We start from the raw sequence: 20315 nt of genomic DNA on the forward strand, positions 1-20315 counted from the left end.
TTTTAGTAGAGACGGGGTTTCACCATGTTGACCAGGATGGTCTCGATCTCTTGACCTTGTGATCCACCCGCCTCGGCCTCCCAAAGTGCTGGGATTACAGGCTTGAGCCACCGCGCCCGGCCCTTATTTTAATATATTTTTAAATATACTTTAAGTTCTGGGGTACATGAGCAGATCTTGCAGGACTGTGCATAGAAACACACATGCCATGGTGGTTTGCTGTCTCCATCCCCCCGTCACCTACATCAGGCATTCTCCCAGTGCTATCCCTCCCCAACCTCCCCGCCCTCTGCTCTCCCTCCCCTAGACCCCACCCCACAAAAGACCCCAGTGTGTGACGTTCCCCTCCTGTGCCCATGTATTCTCATGGCCGGGCATGTCGACTCACGCCTGTAATCCAAGCACTTTGGAGGCCAAGGCGGGCGGATCACCTCAGGTTGGGAGTTCAAGGCCAGCCTGATCAACACGGTGAAACCCCGTCTTTATTTTTAAAAAATAAAATAAAATAAAATAAAAATAAAGACATTCACAAATGTTGCCCTCCACCTTCCTTTTCCTTAATAAGACCTTGCTCACTATGACATGGACTCACATGCCACAGCTCAGGGCTCTCACGTTCATGACATGTTCTACAGGTGTATGCAATTAGAGCTGGTAAATCTGACCTATGCCCATTAACAGGAGACTCATACGACTAATACACTTTTGTATATATACTATCAACTACAGCCACTGTTGGTTTAAAATAAAATGTCTAACTTTTCAGTCATTATTGGCAAGCAATATGCCCAACATTTTTACTTTGCCTGTATTTGGGAATTTCCAAAGTCTCCTTTCCCCAAGAGAGGGCTACCATGAGTCACCAATGCCCAGAATGTCAGTTTCCAACACTAGGACCCTATAGGGCACCTTGAATAAATCTATTATGGATATCAACCAAATTCAGAGCAGTTACAAATGAGTAAAATAGAAGGTTCTCTAAGAATGAAACATGAAAACCACTGTATGTTTTTATGCATTTCAGTATGAAAGAGCAAGCCCTCTCCCAAAAGACTCCTCTTATCCCCCTATTATCCTTGAAAATATTTAATAACTGCACTTAAGTAATTCTTAGCCTTATTAAATTCATAACTCATATAATAATTAACATTGTAAGTTAGAGACTGTAAGAACATATTAATAATAAATCCAATAATTCATTTACCATCCAGTACTAACTTCCTCAACCCATTCTCAGACTTAGCTGATTGCAGATTAAAAAGCAAAACAAAGCTGGGTGTAATGGCATTCATCTGTAGTCCCTGAAAGGATGGCTTGAGCCCAGGAGTTCAAGACCAGCCTGGCCAACATAGTGAAACCCCCAGCTCAAAAAAAGAAAAAAAAGGGCAAAAGAATAGTGATATGGTTTGGCTGTGTCCCCACCCAAATCTCATCTTGAATTATAGCTCCCAGAATCCCCACATGTCAAGAGAGGGACCCAGCGGGAGGTAATTGAATCATGGGGGCAGGGTTTTCCCATGCTAGTATTCCGATAGTGAATAAGTCTCACAAGAACTAATGGTTTTATAAAGGGCAGACCCACTGCACACACTCTCTTGCCTGCTGCCATGTAAGACATGCCTTTGCTCCTCCATCACCTTCTGCCATGATTGTGAGACCTCCCCAGCCATGTGGAACTGTGAGTCCATTTCACCTTTCCTTCATAAATTACCCAGTCTCAGGTATGTCTTTATTAGCAGCATGAGAACAAACTAATACAAATAACTACATAACGGGGTCACATTAAATTATTGTAACTAACAAAATGATCTATCTAAGTGATTTCAGTGGATCCTCTCAAAAAGTTTTGGATTGAAGGACAAATATTACCATTCCTACAGACAGACTATTAAACCCAGTCTCACCAGGTGCCTTGCCTAAGGCCGCAACTGATGGGGGCAGAGCTGGGCCTCCAGCCCAAAGCATTCGGACCCCAGGCATTCTTTCTCCTACAACCTGAAGGTGAATACTATCATAAAGGAGTGAGATCATTTTAAAAATAAAGAATCCACAAGGAGGTTGTGATGATTTAAGATAATCTATTAATTTTAATTAAAGAGAAGATATTACTAAGCAGAATCAAACAGGTACTGCTGAGAACCTGCATCACTCTCTTTCTTTTTTTCTTAAGAGATAAAATCTCCCTCTGCCGTCCAGGCTAGAGCACTGTGGCTACTCACAGGCATGATCATAGCCCACTGCAGCCTTGAACTCCTGGGCTCCCACCTCAGCCTCCCAAATAGCTGGAACTACAGGTGCATGCCACCACACCTGGCTAATCCTTTTATATTTTATAGAGATGGAGTCTTACTATGTTAACAGACCCAGGGTGGTCTCAAATGCTAGTCTAAAGTGATCCTCCCACCTCAGCCTCCAGAGTCACTGGGATTACAGCCCCTATGCCTGGCAGAATACATTTTATAAACAAGAAAATCTGTGCTTAATTTGAGAGAAAAACCTCAAGAGAAAATATAATATTCAGAAGGTAGTCAATCTAAACAGTAATTTACTTTTCCAACAAACAGTATACAAAGACAGTGTTCAATGATTTGGGAGGAGCAGTTTACTGAGGTGAAATTCATACAACACAAACTATTTTAAAGTGAAAATTGAGTAGCACATACTACATTCACAATGTAGTGCAACCACCTCTCTAGTTCTAAAACATTCTTGTCACCCCAAAATGAAACCAGGAAGCAGCTGCTCCCATTCCTCACTCTCCCTATCCCTCGTAAGGATTCTTATTTTGTGGGGTATGATACTATACATATGTCAAGCACCTTTGTGTAACATGGGACTCCTTATTAGTAGCTCTTAACCTGGCTGCAGAGCTTCCAAAAAGTTCAGGTATCAGGGCCCGAGCAACTGAAGGAAGATTTCAGGGACCAGCCTCAGCATCTGTGCTGTTACTAAAAATCAGTGAGTTAAATAAATCACAGCCAATTCATGCCATGGGACACTAAGAGGACTTAAATTCCTGTTTTTAGCAGTTAACTCTCAATGATGTCATTACAGTTGATTCTTCTTTTTATTCATCTTATTTAGTAGTAATTTTTTTCTACGATGAATATATATATGTGGATACACACACACACACACACAATATCCTCGAAAATGTCAGCAAAAATGTTTGGGAAATGGGATTATTTAATCTTTAATTAAAAAAATAATTAACTATATTGCCATATGGCCTCACTCCAGCTCACTAATTAACTTTCCAGTTTCCTAGTGCTACTTATAATTTGTTTTGCTAGTTAAGTTTTTTGTTTTTCTAATAGCATCTCACTCCGTCACCCAGGCTGGAGTGCGGAGGCACAATCTAGGCTCACTGCAACCTCTGTCTCCCACGGTCAAGCGATTCTCCTGCCCCAGCCTCCCAAGTAGCTGAGATTACAGGCACCTGCCACCATGCCCAGCTAATTTTCATATTTTTAACTAGATGGGGTTTCACCATGTTGGTCAGGCTGGTCTCAAATTCCTGGCCTCAAGTGATCCGCCCGCCTCAGCATCCCAAAGTGCTGGGATTACAGACATGAGCCACCACGCTCAGCTTGTTTTGCTAGTTTTTGTTTAGTTTTTGTTTTTGGTTTTTTTTGAGATGGAGCTTCACTCTTCTTGCCCCAGGCTGGAATGCAATGGCACAGTCTCGGTTCACTGCAACCTCCGCCTCCCAGGCTCAAGCGATTCCCCTGCCTCAGCCTCCCAAGTAGCTGAGATCACAGGCATGTGTCACCATACCCAGCTAGTTTTGTATTTTATTACAGACGGGGTTTTGCCATGTTGGCCAGGCTGGTCTTGAATGCCTGACCTCAGGTGATCCACCCATCTCGGCCTCCCAAAATGCTGGGATTACAGGCATGAGCCACCATGCCTGCCCAGCTAGTTAAGTTTTAATGAGATTTGGCTACCTTTTCCTCTATCAGTTTTGATATTAAGTTTTTAGTTGGTTAAAATCCAGAGGCTCTGCGTTAATACTAATATGCAAATACTCAACCAGAGCTCAAAGTTGTGATGGAATTGCTTCTTCAGAGTTTTGAATCACATGGGATGAATCACGTGCCCATTCCTTCAGAAGTACCACCAATAAAACTTTTCTACAAATCAGTGTCCACTCCTGGATCAGCAGCCTATAAGCAAGTACTGCTATTCAATTACAATTTTTAAAAGTTAGCTAGTCGGAGGGTAAAAACAACTTTTTGGCTTTTCTCTTTTCCTTTCCAAAAGCTAGGACTAGATCCCTAAGCAGTTAATATTACTGGGACTTATCAAGTTAATGTTTGCTGAGTAAAAGAATAAATAATTTGGCTTAAATAAGAACCAGAGAGCCACAGTAGTTGGACAAACATCCAAATAAGGAAAAGGAGGTGGACATGGTGGCTCAGGCCTATAATCCCAGCACTTTGGGAGGCCAAGGCAGGTGGATCACCTGAGGTTGGAAGTCGAGACCACCTGGCCAACATAGCAAAACCCCATCTCTGCTAAAAATACAAAAATAAGCCAGGTGTGTTGGCGGGCACCTGTAATTCCGGTTACTCAGGAGGCTGAGACAGGAGAATTCACCTGAACTCGGGAGGCAGAAGTTGCAGTGAGCTGCGATCGTACCACTGCACTCCAGCCTGGCAACAGAGTCAGACTCCATTTCAAAAAAAAATAAAAATAAAAAATAAAATAAGGAAAAGATTCTAGTTAGGATTGGAATAAGTAAGTAGATATCCACTAAGCTGTACTGGCCGCAGCAAGCTGTGACAGGGCTATAGTTATCTTAGTCTGAAATCTCTGTTCAGTAAACTAACCCATTTCTTTGTTTTTGAGCTCTCTCTGAGGGGGGTCTCCTAAAATACTTCCTTAAATTCCAAACACAGTTGTTTGGAAAAATCCCAACTTGATCTACAGAAGAGCCAAGGTTGACAAGCCAAGACACTTAGAGAGATTAATGTGTCCTTAGCAGTCAATAGTGTCTGTGCAGCGTCTCGCAGAAGGAATTACCTTTGCAGCAATTCCAGTGTCAGGCAGTGGTTGTATCACTTCTCATTTTACACCCTCTTACAGCCATGTTCTTTAAGCCACACTAAAACCTAGTAACTCCTCCTACTTCTCCTTGCTGCATTATGAACATAACACTAACACAAGCTGTCATCACTGAATACCTGCTGTCAGGCATGGCTATACATTTTCCTCACAAAATCCTATGAAAGACGTATCATTATCCACATCACACAACTGAGCAAACAGCCTCAGAAAAGAAAAGTAACTTCCTCTAGTCAAAGCTACCAAATATTCAGACTCTCTGAAGGATCTCGAATATTCAAGGGCCCTCTGAAGGATCACATGACCTTTCCTCTAGATAGGCCTTTGCAGCCAAACACTATCTTCCAAAGGCTGTTAAAAAAACATTGGCCTGGTGGCTCATGCCTATAATCCTAGCACTTTGGGAGGCCGAGGTCAGGAGTTCACAACCAGCCTGGCCAACATGGTGAAACCCCGTCTCTACTAAAAATACAAAAAATTAGCCAGGCATGGTGGCATGTGCCTGTAATTCCAGCTATTTGGGAGGCTGAGGCAAGAGAATCACTTGAACCCAGGAGGCTGAGGTTGCAGTAAGCCAAGATCCGGTCATTGCACTCCAGCCTGGGCAACAAGAACAAACCTCTGCCTCAAAAAAAAAAAAATTGGTAGATGGCAGGGCAGGGAATTCTATACATTCAGAATAAATGTAGGATTTTCCTGCAAAGGAAATAAAAAATTTTATTTTTAAAAACATGAGCTGTTGGTGACTGGCTGAATAAATTTTTTTTCAAGTTAAAAACAAAACAGGCCAGGTACAATGGCTCACGCCGGTAATCGCAACACTCTGGGAGGCTGAGGTGGGTGGATCACCTGAGATCAGAAGTTTGAGACTAGCCTGGCCAACATGGTGAAACCCCGTCTCTCCTAAAAATACAGAAATTAGCCAGGCATGGTAATTCCATGCCTGTAATTCCTGTAATTCCTGTAATTCCTGTAATTGGGCACCTGTAATTCCAGCTACATGGGAGGCTGAGACAGGAGAATTGCTTAAACCTGGGAAGCGGAGTTTTCAGTAAGCTGAGACTGTGCCACTGCACTCCAGTCTGGGCAACAAAAGCAAAACTCCAAAAAAAAAAAAAAAAAAAAAAAGACAGATACAAACAAAACAGAAACAAAAAGTGAAGAACAAAAATTAAAAAAACAACAACAAAAATGTTAGCTGAGCTAGTCACACATACCTGTAATCCCAGCTACTTGGGAGGCTGAGGCCAGGGAACAGCTTGAGACCAGGTGTTCAAGACAGCCTGAACAACAGAATGAGATGTGCGTCTCTACTAAAAAAAAATTCAAGGCCAGGCACGGTGGCTCATGCCTGTAATCCCAGCACTTTGGAAAGCCGAGGCAGGTGGATCACGAAGTCAGGAGTTCAAGACCATTCTGGCCAAGATGATGATACCTCCTCCCTACTAAAAATACAAAAATTAGCTGAGAATGGTGGCACGCCTGTAGTCCCTGCTACACGGGAGGCTGAGGCAGGAGAATCACTTGAACCTGGCAGGCAGAGGCTGCAGTGAGCCGAGATGGTGCCATTGCACTCCAGCCTGGGCAACAGAGTGAGACTCAAAAAAAAAAAAAAAAAAAAAATTCCAAAAAATTTTCTAGCCATGCAGGCATGGTGGTGCATGCCTGTAGTCCCAGCTACTCGGCAGGCTGAGGTGGAAGGATCACTTAAGCCCAGGACTTCAAGGCTGCAGTGCGCTATGATCACGACACTGCACTCGAGCAGCCGGGGTGACAGAGCAAGACCCTGTCCCAAATAATAAATTAAGGTTAAAAAACAAGTTTTCTGAACGAAAATGTCTATAGAAATTAAGAATTTCAAAGGATTCTCCCTTTGAAATATATGCTAAGTTACACATCCTGTCTACTACATTTTCTCTCATATGGTTGCTTAGTATTTATTTTCACCCAACTGACCTCATGTGTACACTGTAATCGTAGGTAATTAAATATAATACTAGCTGTTGGTACTTCTGAACGCTTTCCAAGTTTCTCTTATTTAATTCTTGATAAGATCTTTCAATTTTACTTGCTGTTCCCTTTTCAGTCTGAAGTCTTAAACTGTAATCGCACAGCCTTTAAGGTTCCGAGCTCTCATACATTTTTGTTCCTTGCTGGACTGACTGCCATTTCAATAATGCCCTTTCATGAGTTTTCCCTATTTCCTATTCTTTTTAAAGGTGCAGAACGAAAATTGAACTCATCACAGACTTACAAAAAGCGGAGTTTAAAAGAAACCTTCAAAATCATCTCGTTTCACGTTAATTTACTGAGGCCACGGGTCATAAAGCTTCCCCACCGCAAAGCCAAAAGCAAAATTCATGCCTTCCCACTTTCTCACAATCCCAAGTAGGACGGCTTGCCGAATCCGCAGGCAGTGCCGGCTGCTTTGCTACTCTTGCGCAGAACAAAAAAGCTAATCACTGCAACTGCTTTACATGAAATTGCACCTAGAAAGACTTTAAAACCCAGAGCTTCATTAAGTTTCCAGGCAATTTCCTTCCAGCCTGGCATGTGCCACGAGCGATTCCGAATGCAGTGTGCCCTCTCCCAGAGTGCGAAGCTCGCGGGCGCTCAGGCTGCCGTTTGAATGAACCCAGGAGTGGGAGGGACGCACAGGCAGGGTTGCAAGCCCGGGGCCCGCATGCAGACGCGGAGATGCCAGGACGGGCTTCCCACGAGGATCTCAATGTCCCTGGAACAGGAATCACCCCAGGCCAACAGAGACGGGGGCCCCGCGGCACTGGCCCGACCCCCTAGGTGGCAGCAGCCCGAGAAGTGGAGCCCGGTCCCCAGTCCCCGGAACCTCGCGCTCCCCCAAGTCCGGCCCGGCCCGGCCCGCGAACCGGAGAGCACAAGCAGCCTCAAGCACGCCCGGTGGCAAAGAGGCTCCCCGGAAACCGCGGCCCAACCCTACCCCAGTCCCGGGTTCCGGGCTCCGCAGAGACAGGGGGGCGGGCAGGAGGAGGCGCGGGCCAGGACTTACCTGGCAGCGGCGGCGGTCCGCACCTCCACCAACCCCGACTCGGTTGCAGCAAGAACCGGAGGCAGCTCAGGAGGAGAAAATGCCGCCGCGGGCGGGGCCGGCCCAGGAGCCAGCGCGCAGCCCAGCCCCGCCCCGCCCCGCCCGCGCAAACATGCCGACCTCCTCAGCTCCCATTGGTTTCTGCCAGTACTAGCCACGCCCAGGACACGCCCCTGGCAGTCCCGAATGGGGACGCGGAGGGGCGGGGCCGGCCCCAAGTCCCTTTCGGGAACTTCAGCTGCCGCTGCCTGCGGAGGGAGCTGCCCGGGACTCGGTGACACCTGCTGTGGCCTCCGATCTCGACTGGGAGGTGGAAGAGAAATTTGGGGACTGCATCGAGAACCGTGGAAAAGCAGCCTTCTCAACAACAAAAATACAAAAATTAGCCAGACGTGGTGATGGGCACCTGTAATCCCAGCTGGTCGGGAGGCTGAGGCAGGAGAATCACTTGAAACTGGGAGGTGGAGGTTGCCGGGAGCCGAGATCACGCCACTGCACTCCAGCCTGGACAACAGAGTGAGGCTTCATTTCAAAAGAAAAGAAAAGGAAAAAGAATAAAAGCATATGTATAAAACTTGCATCTATTGATGCAAAGTGCCACTCCAGGAATCTTTTTTTTTTTTTTTTTTTTTTTAAGACAAGGTTTCACCATGTTGGTCAGGCTGGTCTTGAACTCCCAATCTCAGGTGATCCGCCCGCCTTGGCCTCCAAAGTGCTTGGATTACAGGCGTGAGCCACTGCGCCCAGCCACTCCAGGAATCTTTACATTCTTTGGTTCATTCAAGCCAAAGAAATGTTATTTCCATTGTACGGATGATGGAACAGAGGTTTCATGAGCTAACTGGCCAGTGCCAGAACAAGGGACCAGGGCCATGTCTCTCTTATTTCCTTCTCCTGTGTCTCCAGCTCAGGCCCAGGTTGACCTTAATCCCTTTTCTGTCCTCCAACTTGGACTCTAGGTAAGTATCTGGATTTTTGTCCGCACACTGTTTTGAAATCAATAGTGTTGGACCCATTTGAAGTATCCTCTGAATTCTGACCATAAATACAATCCCCAGAGAATGGGGGAAAGTCTTTGGAATGCTTGCCTTTCTAGGGCAGGGAAGTAAGTACCTGACCCTTGCTATCTCTCTCTCACCTCACCAAGTCCTTTCCAGACTCATGACTGTGTGGCACTGTGTACAACCATACTGGATTCCTCCCTTTCCTGTAGAGCCTTTACACACCCAAACTCTACCATTACCTTAAGCCCCATCAGTCTGTGCTAATAAACACATAATACTTGGAAATACTCAGGAATCTCCAACCTTCAAGTATGAAGATTCCTTTCTGGGTTTTCGTGTGCTTTTGTTCTGTTTTTCAAGACAGCGTCTCACTCTGTCACCCAGGCTGGAGTGCAGTGGCCCAGTCACAGCTCACTGCAGCCTCAAACTCCTGTACGCAAGCAATCCTCCTGCCTCAGCCTCCCAAAGTGCTGGGAGTACAGGCATGAGTCACCATTCGTGGCTAAAGAGCCCTTTGAAAGAAAATAGAATTTTTTAAAAAAACTCAGGTCCCTGTAAAATAAATGTTAGTATTTTCAGTGTCCATTATGAAAATGCATATTGAATTTATGGACCACCTGCAGTAACCTTGGGTCCCCCTCAAGGTCTTGGTCCATGGATTGTAAACTATTTTTCTAGGGAATATTAACTTGGTTGCAGCAGCATAACCAGTTTAGAAACAAGAATAACAAAAAAAGGCCAGGTGTGGTGACTCACGCCTGTAATCCCAGTACTTTGGGAGGCTGAGGCAGGTGGATTCCCTGAGGTCAGGAGTATGAGACCATCCTAGCCAACATGGTGAAACCCCGTCTCTACTAAAAATACAAAAATTAGCCGGGCATGGTGGTACATGCCTGTAGTCCCAGCTACTTGGGAGGCTGAGGCAGGAGAATTGCTGGAACCTAGGAGGTGAAGGTTGCAGTGAACTGAGATCACACCACTGCACTCCAGCCTGGGCAACAGAAAAAGACTCCATCTCCAAAAAAAAAAAGAATAACAAAAAAAGTGGTAAATCAAGAAACATATCTGTGAACTATTCAGTTCTAGTCCCTGTTGGAGGCAACTTATTTTTCGTCTATTCTTTGCCTTCAGCTTTCCCCCCATTTGGCTCTTTGTGCATGTTTTTTATCTGACTGTAGTTAACACACCCAGGTGGCAATATGGAATTGAAGACCTAGGTTCTACTCAGTCCTGGCCACTTTATTAGTTCTCTGATCTTGAGTTAATTAAAGTCCTCAGTTGCAAAATGGAAACAATAGCCTCCCTACGGAATGTTAAATGAGACAGTATGTGCAAACATATACTTTGTAAAATGTAAGTGCAGTAGAAATATCTTTGAATTCATCTGGCTATGGCACTCACCGGCTTAAAATTCTTCACTGGCTCCCCAGTATCCTCAGGATTAAGAGTAAGCCCTCAGGGCCAGGTACTGTGGCCCACACCTGTAATCCCAGCACTTTGGGAGGCTGAGGTGGGCAGATCACAAGGTCAAGAGATTGAGACCATCCCGGCCAACATGCTAAAACTTCATCTCTACTAAAAATACAAAAATTAGCTGGGCGTGTTAGCATGCACCTGTAGTCCCAGTTGCTCAGGAGGCTGAGACAGGAGAATTACTTGAACCCGGGAGACGGAGGTTGCAGTAAGTCGAGATCGCGCTGTTGCACTCCAGCCTGGGAGGAGCCTTCAGGCTGGTACACAAGGCCCCTAACCACGTGGTTGCCCATCCTCCTCACCTGTGCACTTGCCATAAGAATCCAGTTCCGCGTCCTCCTCACCCGTGCGCTTGCCATAAGAATTCAGTTCCAGGCCGGGCGCGGTGGCTCATGCCTATAATCCCAGCACTTTGGGAGGCCGAGGCGGGTGGATCGCGAGGTCAAGAGATTGAGACCATCTGGTCAACATGGTGAAACCCCGTCTCTACTAAAAATACAAAAATTAGCTGGGCGTGGTGGCGCGTGCCTGTAGTCCCAGCTACTGGGAAGGCTAAGGCAGGAGAATTGCTTGAACCCAGGAGGCGGAGGTTGTGGTGAGCCAAGATCGCGCCATTGCACTCCAGCCTGAGTAACAAGAGCGAAACTCCATCTCAAAAAAAAAGAATCCAGTTCCTCCTCCTCACCCGTGCACTTGCCATAAGAATCCAGTTCCCCATCCTCCTCACCCATGCACTTGCCTCTCAATCCTGTATTCTAAAGTCCTGCCATACAGGCACTTCTCAAGTAGCTGGACTTTTAGTCTTTTGCCATTTAGGCCTTTTATTAGCAAACTGTGTTTAAACAGTAAGATCCACGCAGCCAAAAGCCCTCATTACACTTCCTTAGGTGGATGATGCCAATCTCTATGAGGAGCTGGGTAGCAGGAACCATTTTTCACCCACATCGTGGTTTTCATCATCTTGGCAATTATATGTGCACTATATAGTGATGACAAATGACAAATGCTTTGGAATCAACTACAATTTGATGAATGTGTGTTTAACTACATTAAACTACAGCAATAATGCAGATAATATGGCCCTGCATCTTGTCAAGAATGAGTCTGGCAGGTTTTTCTGGATGGTTGGTGCTTGCAGAATGAAAGACTTTAGTCAGACCTTTTAGGGGTAGCCTTTGGTGATTGGTGGAGGGATGAGGTTGTATCTGAGACATCTGGTCACCTCCTCTCTTCTTGGCAAAATGAAGCAGCAATGAGCCATTGCTACCCTTAACAAGAACACCTGGATAGGCTAGTGTTCCCAGCTGGTGTACTGGGAATGAGCCTGTGAAATTCTTTATCACGGGCCGGGCATAGTGGCTCACATCTGTAATCCCAGCACTTTGGCAGGCCAAAGAGGGCAGATTACTTGAGGTCAGGAGTTCGAGACCAGCCTGGTCAGCATGGTGAAACCCCATCTCTACTAAAATACAAAAAAAAAAAAAAAATTAGCCAGGCATGGTGGTGCATGCCTGTAGTCCCAGCTACGTGGGAGGCTGAGGCAGGAGAATGTCGAACCTGGGAGGTGGAGGTTGCAGTGAACCGAGATTAAGCCATGGCACTCCAGCCTGGATGACAGAGCAAGACTCTGTCTCCAAAAAAAAAAAGAAAGAAAGAAATTCTTTATAATTATATCTTATTGCAGCAGTCCTAACTCTCAATCGGATTTTGTCCTCCAGGAGGCATTCACAATGTCTCGAGTTTTTTTGGTTGCCTCAAGTAAATGCTTGCTACTGGCAGATCAGTAAGGACCTGGGATGCTGCTAAACGTCCTACCATGCCCAGGAAAGTGGCAGTCGTACTGAAGTTTGAGAAATCGTGTTTTACAGGAATGTTGCTTTGGGCATATGTTTTCCTGGTTACAGGTGCTGTGTTGAGAATGCATCTTTTTATTTTCTCAAAACACAAACAACAAAAAGAAAAAATAAAATAAAATAAAAAGAGAATGCATCTTTTGTGTAAGTCACTGAATGGTTGTATAAAATACGGCTCCCCAAACAGTGATACCCTTTTTACCTCTACAGCTTGGCACACACTACATTGCACCTGCTGAGTTATTTCTCTTGCTAAGTCCTTCTCAGCCATCAGGCCTCAGTTTGGACACCACATCCTCCAGGAAGTCTCTCCTAATCCCTAAAACCTGGGTGAAGTGGGTGCCCGCCCGCTTTGCGCATCAATGCTGCTATGAGAGCAGTTACGGCACTTCAATACAATGAGTGGTTTTCTTGGCAGTCTTCCCATGGAACAGTAAGTTCCTTGGGGTAGGAACCCCGTTTTGCTCATTAGTGCTCAGCATAGCACCTGGCACTGTGGGCCCCCAATAAATATAAGCACATTTGGAGAGTCTCTATAATTTGAGAGTTGGCAGGAAGAGAGAGGTCAGGATGGAGGCTTTTTCAAATTGTCTGTCCCTTCCCTTTGATATCCCCACAGTTGTAAGCCCTGCTCAAAAGTACCTCGGCTTCCTTAGATGTGTTCCAGTAGACACAATGGAAAGAACAGCAGTGCAGGGAAACCCATGTGAAGTCTGGTGAGCTGTACTTGGAAATCTGGTTTATTTAATTTTATGTCACTCTCTGCATTTATTTATTTTGATACTTTTTAAATTTTTATGCCCAAGGGTTAGTAAATTATGGTCCATGGACCAATTTATCCAGTTGCCTGTCTTGGTATGGCCCCAGAATTAAGAATAGTTTTTACATTTTGTAAGTGGCTACATCTTAAGTGGTTATGTAAGTATCTCAGTGTTGCCTCCTGGGCCCTAAAGAGTAAAATCTTCACAATCTGGTTCTTTACAAAAAATGTTTGCTGACCCCTACATGAGCCTTTGGCAAAATTTGCATTTAAATATTTCAGTCTGGTCTCAGCTGTTCCTTGGCTATTTTTTCCTGAGCCTGTTGGGGTTCGTTTGGTAAAAGGGGAAAAAGCACAGCCTGTAACAGCCGTTCCTAGTAGAACAGTCATGAGACCTTCAGGAAGACCTCCTGACAGCCTTACCAGACAGTCTTGTAACAAGATTCTCTGAATACAATCAGTACAATTGACACACTTTACCAAATTATCTTACACCTTCAGTTTAAAATCACAAGTATAAAATCAATTGCACACTTTAAACGGAAATCGGAAGATAATCTGTGAGATTCCCTACGAGAATCATTTCTTTCTTTACTATGACACTTCACATGAATAGCAGACATATGCAGATAGTTTTACACTTAATGGTTAGTACTAAAAATATTAGTACTATGGGTTTGATTTAGCTCGTCGTTTCTATATTTAACTCTAAACCTTCCAGAGTTACATGATCATGTAACAACAGATTTACCAACTCAGATGATCTGGGTAATTTAGATGACGAAAAAAAAATCAGGACATTAATAAGATTGTTTATCTTGAAGAGATCTGAGACTAGGACCCAGGACTTGGGAGCTATACTGGGCTGGGTCCCAAAACCGATACCCCAAAACACAGTGCTTGGCTGGGTGCGGTGACTCATGTCTGTAATCCCAGCACTTTGGGAGGCTGAGGCAGGTGAATCACCTGAGGTCAGGAGTTCAAGACCAGCCTGGCCAACATGGTGAAACCCCGTCTCTATTTAAAAAAAAAAAAAGAAAGAAAAAAGAAAAATAAATAAATAAAACACGGTGCTTTGACATGCTGAACTGAAGAAAAGGCCACATCTCTCTGACTTTCTTCCCATCTTGCTGTCTCTCAATCCTCTGTTTCTCCCAAAGCACAGGATGAAATTGTCCTCTGAAGGTCCCCTGTCTGCCTAAAGTCTGGATCCACCAAAAAAGAAAACAATTACCTCTGTTCCCTTCCTTGAGCTTTCATTAACTGAACTTACATTGCAAGAAGGAAGACTGAACTTGTTCCACATACCTGGATAGACTTTTGTCACAAACCACTGTTTGCTCATTGGGCGCAACAGAGTTTGTCCCAGGCCATTGTATATTTCAATTCCATTGACATTCCCTGAAAATCCCTGAAAATCCTTTACTACCTGCTTAAATCATTCATGTTACCCCAACTCCCTTTCACTCAAGAAGAGGATATATAATCATCTGTACCCCATTACATGGTGGGGGAATTGCTCTTTGATTTCCCCCCATGCACATTAATAAATTTATACAGCATTTCTCCTTTTTTTCTTTTTTTTTTAAAGCCAGAGTCTCGCTCTGCCACCAGGCTGGAGTGCAGTGACGTGATCTCAGCTCACTACAACCTCTGCCTCCTGGGTTCAAGTAATTCTCCTGCCTCAGCTTCCCAAGTAGCCAGGACTACAGGCATGTGCCACCTAATTTTTGTATTTTTAGTAGAAGTGGGGTCACACTATGTTGTCCAGGATGGTCTCGATCTCTTGACCTTGTGATCCACCCGCCTCAGCCTCCCAAAGTGCTGGGATTACAGGCGTGCGCCACGGCGCCCAGCAGCATTTCTCCTATTAATCTGCCGTTTGTAAATTTATTTTCAGTGAAACTTCAGAGGGCAAAAGGGAAATTTTCCCTTGGCCCCCTACAATTTTTTCTTTTTTTTTTTGAGACAGATCTCATTTTGTTGCCCAGGCTGGAGTGCAGTAGCACCATCTCAGCTTACTGCAACCTTTGCCTCACAGGCTGAAGTAATTCTCCTGCCTCGGCCTCTCGAGTAGCTGGGACTACAGGTGCATGCCACCACGCCTGGCTAATTTTTGTATTTTTGGTAGAGATGGGGTTTCACCATGTTGGTCAGGCTGGTCTTGAACTCCTGACCTCAGGTAATCCATCCACCTCGGCCTCCCAAAGTGCTGGGATTACAGGCATGAGCCACCATGCCTGGCCCCCTACAATTATTATATATCCCATTTTTATAGAGAAGTTGTGTCTGATCCATCAGCAGGGACCTTGAGGAGGGTAAGCCTTTCAGTTGTAATTGAGTTTTTCTACCTTCATCCCTGGGCATTTTCCAGCCGGTTATATCCTTCTCCAATTTGTTTGTGTTCTTTTTAACTTTTAAAGCTTAATTTGGGTGGAGAGAGAGAGAAAGACAGCAAAAGAGAAACAAATCACAGTTAAAGGATTAAGAATAATGATAACTTAAAACTTCTCAATAGCAATGCTGGAAACTAGAAAACAATGGAGCAATGCCTTAAATTTGAGGGGAAATTATTGCCAAACTATTATATCTACCTAACCAAACCAGTAATGGGAGAATTGAAAAGTTACATATGTGCAAGCTCTTCTTTTTTTTTTTTTTTTTTTTTTTTTTTTTTGAGGTGGAGTCTTGCTCCATCATCCGGGCTGGAGTGCAATGGCACAATCTCAGTTCACTGCAACCTCCACCTCCTGGGTTCAAGCAATTCTCAGACCTTAGCCTCCCAAGGAGTTGTGACTACTGGTGTGCAACACCACACTCGGCTAATTTTTGTATTTTTAGTAGAGATGGGTTTTCACCATGTTGGCCAGGCTGGTCTCAAACTCCTGACCTCAGGTTACACGCCCGCTTTGGCCTCCCAAACTGCTGGAATTACAGGAATGAGCCACCACACCCAACAGGTGCAAGCTCTCAAAGAATTGACCTCTAATGCCTGTGTCCCCAAGAAAGCTAATGGAGGATATTCTTTCCCCAAATTAAGGAAAAAACTGAGAAATGGGGTTCAGGAAATAAGAGACCAGCAAAGGAGGATGGGGAAGGGAATTCTCAAGATGACACTGAAAAGAAATCTCAGTACAGGTGGGTACAGTGGCTCATGCCTGTAATTCCAGTACTTGGGAGACTGAGGCAGGAGGATTGCATTTGAGTCCGTGAGTTCAAAACCAGCCTGGGCAACATGGAAAGACCCTGTGTCTACAAAAAAAAAAAAAAAAAATTATAATTAGCTGGGCATGGTGGGAAGTGCCTGTAGTCCCAGCTACTCAGGAGGCTGAGGTGGGAAGATCACTTGAGCCCAGGAAGTTGAGGGTACAGTGAGCTATAATTGCCCCCACTACACTCCAGCCTAGGCAACAGAGCAAGACCCTGTCTCAAAAATAAAACAGAAAGAAAGAAATATCAGGACAACAGCAACCAAGCTAGATTGCAGCAGGAGTACAAAGAGACTCTGGAAATATATTGCCAAGAAAAAAAAATGAAACTGATACATCACCTGATATTGGTGAAAATACTGATAGAGACTTTATACTTCTAATAAATAATTTTGAGGTGAATTAGAAATAGGTACCCAGAAAATAAAGCTAAATTTGTTTTTAATGAAAGCAATGATCAATTCCAGGAAAAAACAGGGGTTATATTTTTCAAAGGAAATATAATCATAGTATACTACATGGCTCAGCTATGAATAACATTTACAAAATCAGAGTAATTAATACCATATGTTGATTTAACCAAAAATTGTGATGTAATTATAATGAAAAGATAGTGAGGAACTCTGTGTATCGGTGTAAATACATGCAAGTGTGTGTGAGTGTGAGTGACAGGAATAAAGAGTAAGTCTTTGTCTTCAGTAGAAGGATGTCTCTATAGAGATATGATATCTCTATAGAGACAGCAAAAAAGAAAAGAAATAACAAATAAAATAGAAGAGCAAGGCCTGGCACAGTGGCTCACACCTGTAATCCCAGCACTTTGGGAGGCCGAGGCAGGCGGATCACGAGGTCAGGAGATTGAGACCATCCTGGCCAACATGGTGAAACCCCGTCTCTACTAAAAAAATACAAAAATTAGCTGGACATAGTGGCGCTCACCTGTAGTCCCAACTACTCGGGAGGCTGAGGCAGGATAATCACTTGAACCCAGGAGGCGGAGGTTGCAGTGAGCTGAGATCACACCACTGCACTCCAGCCTGATGATAGAGGGAGACTCCATTTGAACTCATGGAGACAGAGAGTAGAAGAATGGTTACCAGAGGCTAGGAAGGTTAGTAGGTTGGTAGATGGGAGATAGGAATTGTTAAAAAAAAAAAAAAAAATAGAAGAACAAATAAAAACACCAGGAAAAACAACGTAAAGAGTTTAAAGTGGTTGCCTCTGGGCATCGGGGTTCAGTAATAGAGTAGGATGAAGCAGATAAACATTCTTTTCATTGCAAACCCTGTAGAACAATTTTACTCTTAAGAACATGGGCCAAGCATCCCAGCACTCTAAGAGGCCGAGGAAGGTAATCAGCCTGGACAACATGGTGGAACCTCATCTATACCAAAAAAATACAAAAATTAGCCAGACATGGTGGTGCCCCTGTAGTCCCAGCCACTGGGAGGCTGAGGTGGTAGGATTGCTTGAGCCCGGGAGGCAGAGGTTACAGTGAGCCCAGATCACGCTGTTGCACTTCAGCCTGGGTGACACAGTGAGAGTATGAATATGTATAACTTAGGTTTTTTTAAATTTAGTTTTATTAATGAAAAAAATATGCTCCTAATGTTTCTCCTTGTCACTAGGTAGCCCTTCTCATTCTCTCTACAGGTGTCTACATATTAGGATGCCTCCGGGCTCTATCCTGAGTCCTTTCGTTTCTCAAACCGCACACTCTCCCCAACGGTCTCATCTAGTCCTGGGCTGTAAATGCCACCTCACAATGGCACACTTCTATGTCTACCCTGCTCTGTTTGCTACTCCAGATTCACATACACAGTGGCCTATTTGACACCTTCTCTTGGATGTAGTTAGGCAACTCACACTTAAGCACACCTAATAGAGCCTCTTATTTTTGTCCCTGAAGCCTGTTCCTTTTCTCTTCTTTCTCATAGTAAATGTCACCATCAGTTATTCGAGGTCAAACCAAAAACGAAGATGTCATCTTTAATTTTTGTTTTCTCTCTCATCATCAATATCCACCCTGTATATCCTGCTGTCTCTGCCTTTAAAATGCATCTCAGGGTCAGGCACAGTGGCTCATACCTGTAATCCCAGCACTTTGGGAGGCAGAGGTGGGTGGATCATTTGAGGTCAGGAGTAGGAAACCGGCCTGACTAACCTGGTGAAACCCCATCTCTACTAAAAATACAAAAACTAGCCTGGCATAGTTACACGTGCTTGTAATCCCAGCTACTCGGCAGGCTGAGCCAGGAGAATGGCTTGAACGGGAGAGATGAAGGTGCAGTGAACCGAGATCACATCACTGTACTCCAGCCTGGGTGACAGAGCGAGACTCCATCACAAAAAAAAAAAAAAAAAAAAAAAGAGTTAGGTCGTCAGCAAAGCCTGAGTCCTGTCCTCTCACTCTCCTCCCTGGGCAGCATAAGCTTCACCACCGGCTCCACCTTCTCCACCAACTACCGGTCCATGGGCTCCATCCAGGTGCCCAGCTATGGCACCCAGTGGGTCAGCAGCGTGGCCAGCATCTATGCAGGCGCTGGGGGCTCTGGTTCCCACATCTCCATGTCCCTCGCCACCAGCTTCCAGGGTAGCATGGGGGCCGGGGTCCTGGCCACGGGGATGGTGGGGGGTCTGGCAGGATGGGAGGCATCCAGAACGAGAAGAAGACCATGCAAAGCCCGAACGACCGCCTGGCCTCCTACCTGGACAGAGTCAGGAGCCTGGAGACAGAACCTGAAGCTGGAGAGCAAAATCCGGGAGCACCTGGAGAAGAAGGGACCCCCAGGTCAGAGACTGGGGCCATTACTTCAAGACCATTGAGGACCTGAGAGCTCAGATCTTCACAAATACTGTGGACAATGCCTGCATCCTTCTGCAGATTGACAATGCCCATCTTGCTGCTGATGACTTTAGAGTCAAGTATGAGACACAGCTGGCCATGTGCCAGTCTGTGGAGAGTGACATCCATGGGCTCCACAAGGTCATCAATGACACCAATGTCATTCAGCTGCAGCTAGAGACAGGGATCAAGGTTTTCAAGGAGGAGCTGCTTTCATGAAGAAGAATCATAAAAAGGAAGTAAAAGGCCTACAAGCCCAGATTGCCAGCTCTGGGTTGACCGTGAAGGTAGATGCCCCCAAATCTCAAGACCTTGCCAAGATCATGGCAGACAGGAGGGCTCAATATGACGAGCTGGCTCGGAAGAACCAAGAGGAGCTGGACAAGTACTTGTCTCAGCAGATTGGGGAGAGCACCACAGCGGTCACCACGCAGTCCGCCAAGGTCGGAGCTGCTGAGATGACACTCACAGAGCTGAGACATACAGTCCAGTCCTTGGAGATCGACCTGGACTCCATGAGAAACACAAAGATCAGCTTGGGAAACAGCATGAGGGAGGTGGAGGCCGCTACACCCTGCAGATGGAGCGGCTCAACGGGATCCTGCTGCACCTGGAGTCAGAGCTGGCACAGACCCGGGCAGAGGGACAGCGCCAGGCCCAGGAGCACAAGGCTCTGCTGAACATCAAGGTCAAGCTGGAGGCTAAGATCACCACCTACAGCCTCCTGCTGGAAGATGGCGAGGACTTCAGTCTTGGTGATGCCCTGGACAGCAGCAAGTCCATGCAAACCATCCAAAAGACCACCACCCACAGGATAGTGGATGGCAAAGTGGTGTCTGAGACCAACGACACCAAAGTTCTGAGACATTAGGCCAGCAGAAGCAGGGGACCCTTTGGGGAGCAGGACGCCAATAAAAAGTTCAGAGGTCATTAAAAAAAAAAAACGTGGCCGGGCGCGGTGGCTCAAGCCTGTAATCCCAGCACTGTGGGAGGCCGAGGCGGGTGGATCACGAGGTCAAGAGATCGAGACCATCCTGGTC

At 45.4% G+C, this 20315-nt stretch overlaps 1 protein-coding gene and 1 pseudogene across 4 annotated transcripts in view; one reads left to right on the forward strand and one right to left on the reverse strand.

The window, feature by feature from the left end:
• The window catches only part of SLC25A30 (solute carrier family 25 member 30), a 27287-nt gene extending 19069 nt beyond the window's left edge, over positions 1-8218 (reverse strand). Inside the window, exon 1 of one of the 4 annotated variants that reach the window (XM_017536000.2) lies at positions 8093-8218. Coding sequence is in view for 1 of the 4 variants with exons in the window: in XM_017535999.2 (XP_017391488.1) it covers positions 7322-7356 (35 nt within the window). In the remaining 3 variants the exon portion in view is untranslated. The other 3 variants (XM_017536001.2, XM_017535999.2, XM_037741128.1) reach the window with 3 other exon arrangements.
• LOC119472325 lies at positions 7751-20196 on the forward strand (annotated as a pseudogene).
• The last annotated feature ends 119 nt before the right edge of the window (positions 20197-20315 follow it).

Source organism: Cebus imitator, unplaced genomic scaffold (genome assembly GCF_001604975.1).
Source record: "Cebus imitator isolate Cc_AM_T3 unplaced genomic scaffold, Cebus_imitator-1.0 Scaffold94, whole genome shotgun sequence".
Taxonomy (NCBI): Eukaryota; Metazoa; Chordata; class Mammalia; order Primates; family Cebidae; genus Cebus; species Cebus imitator.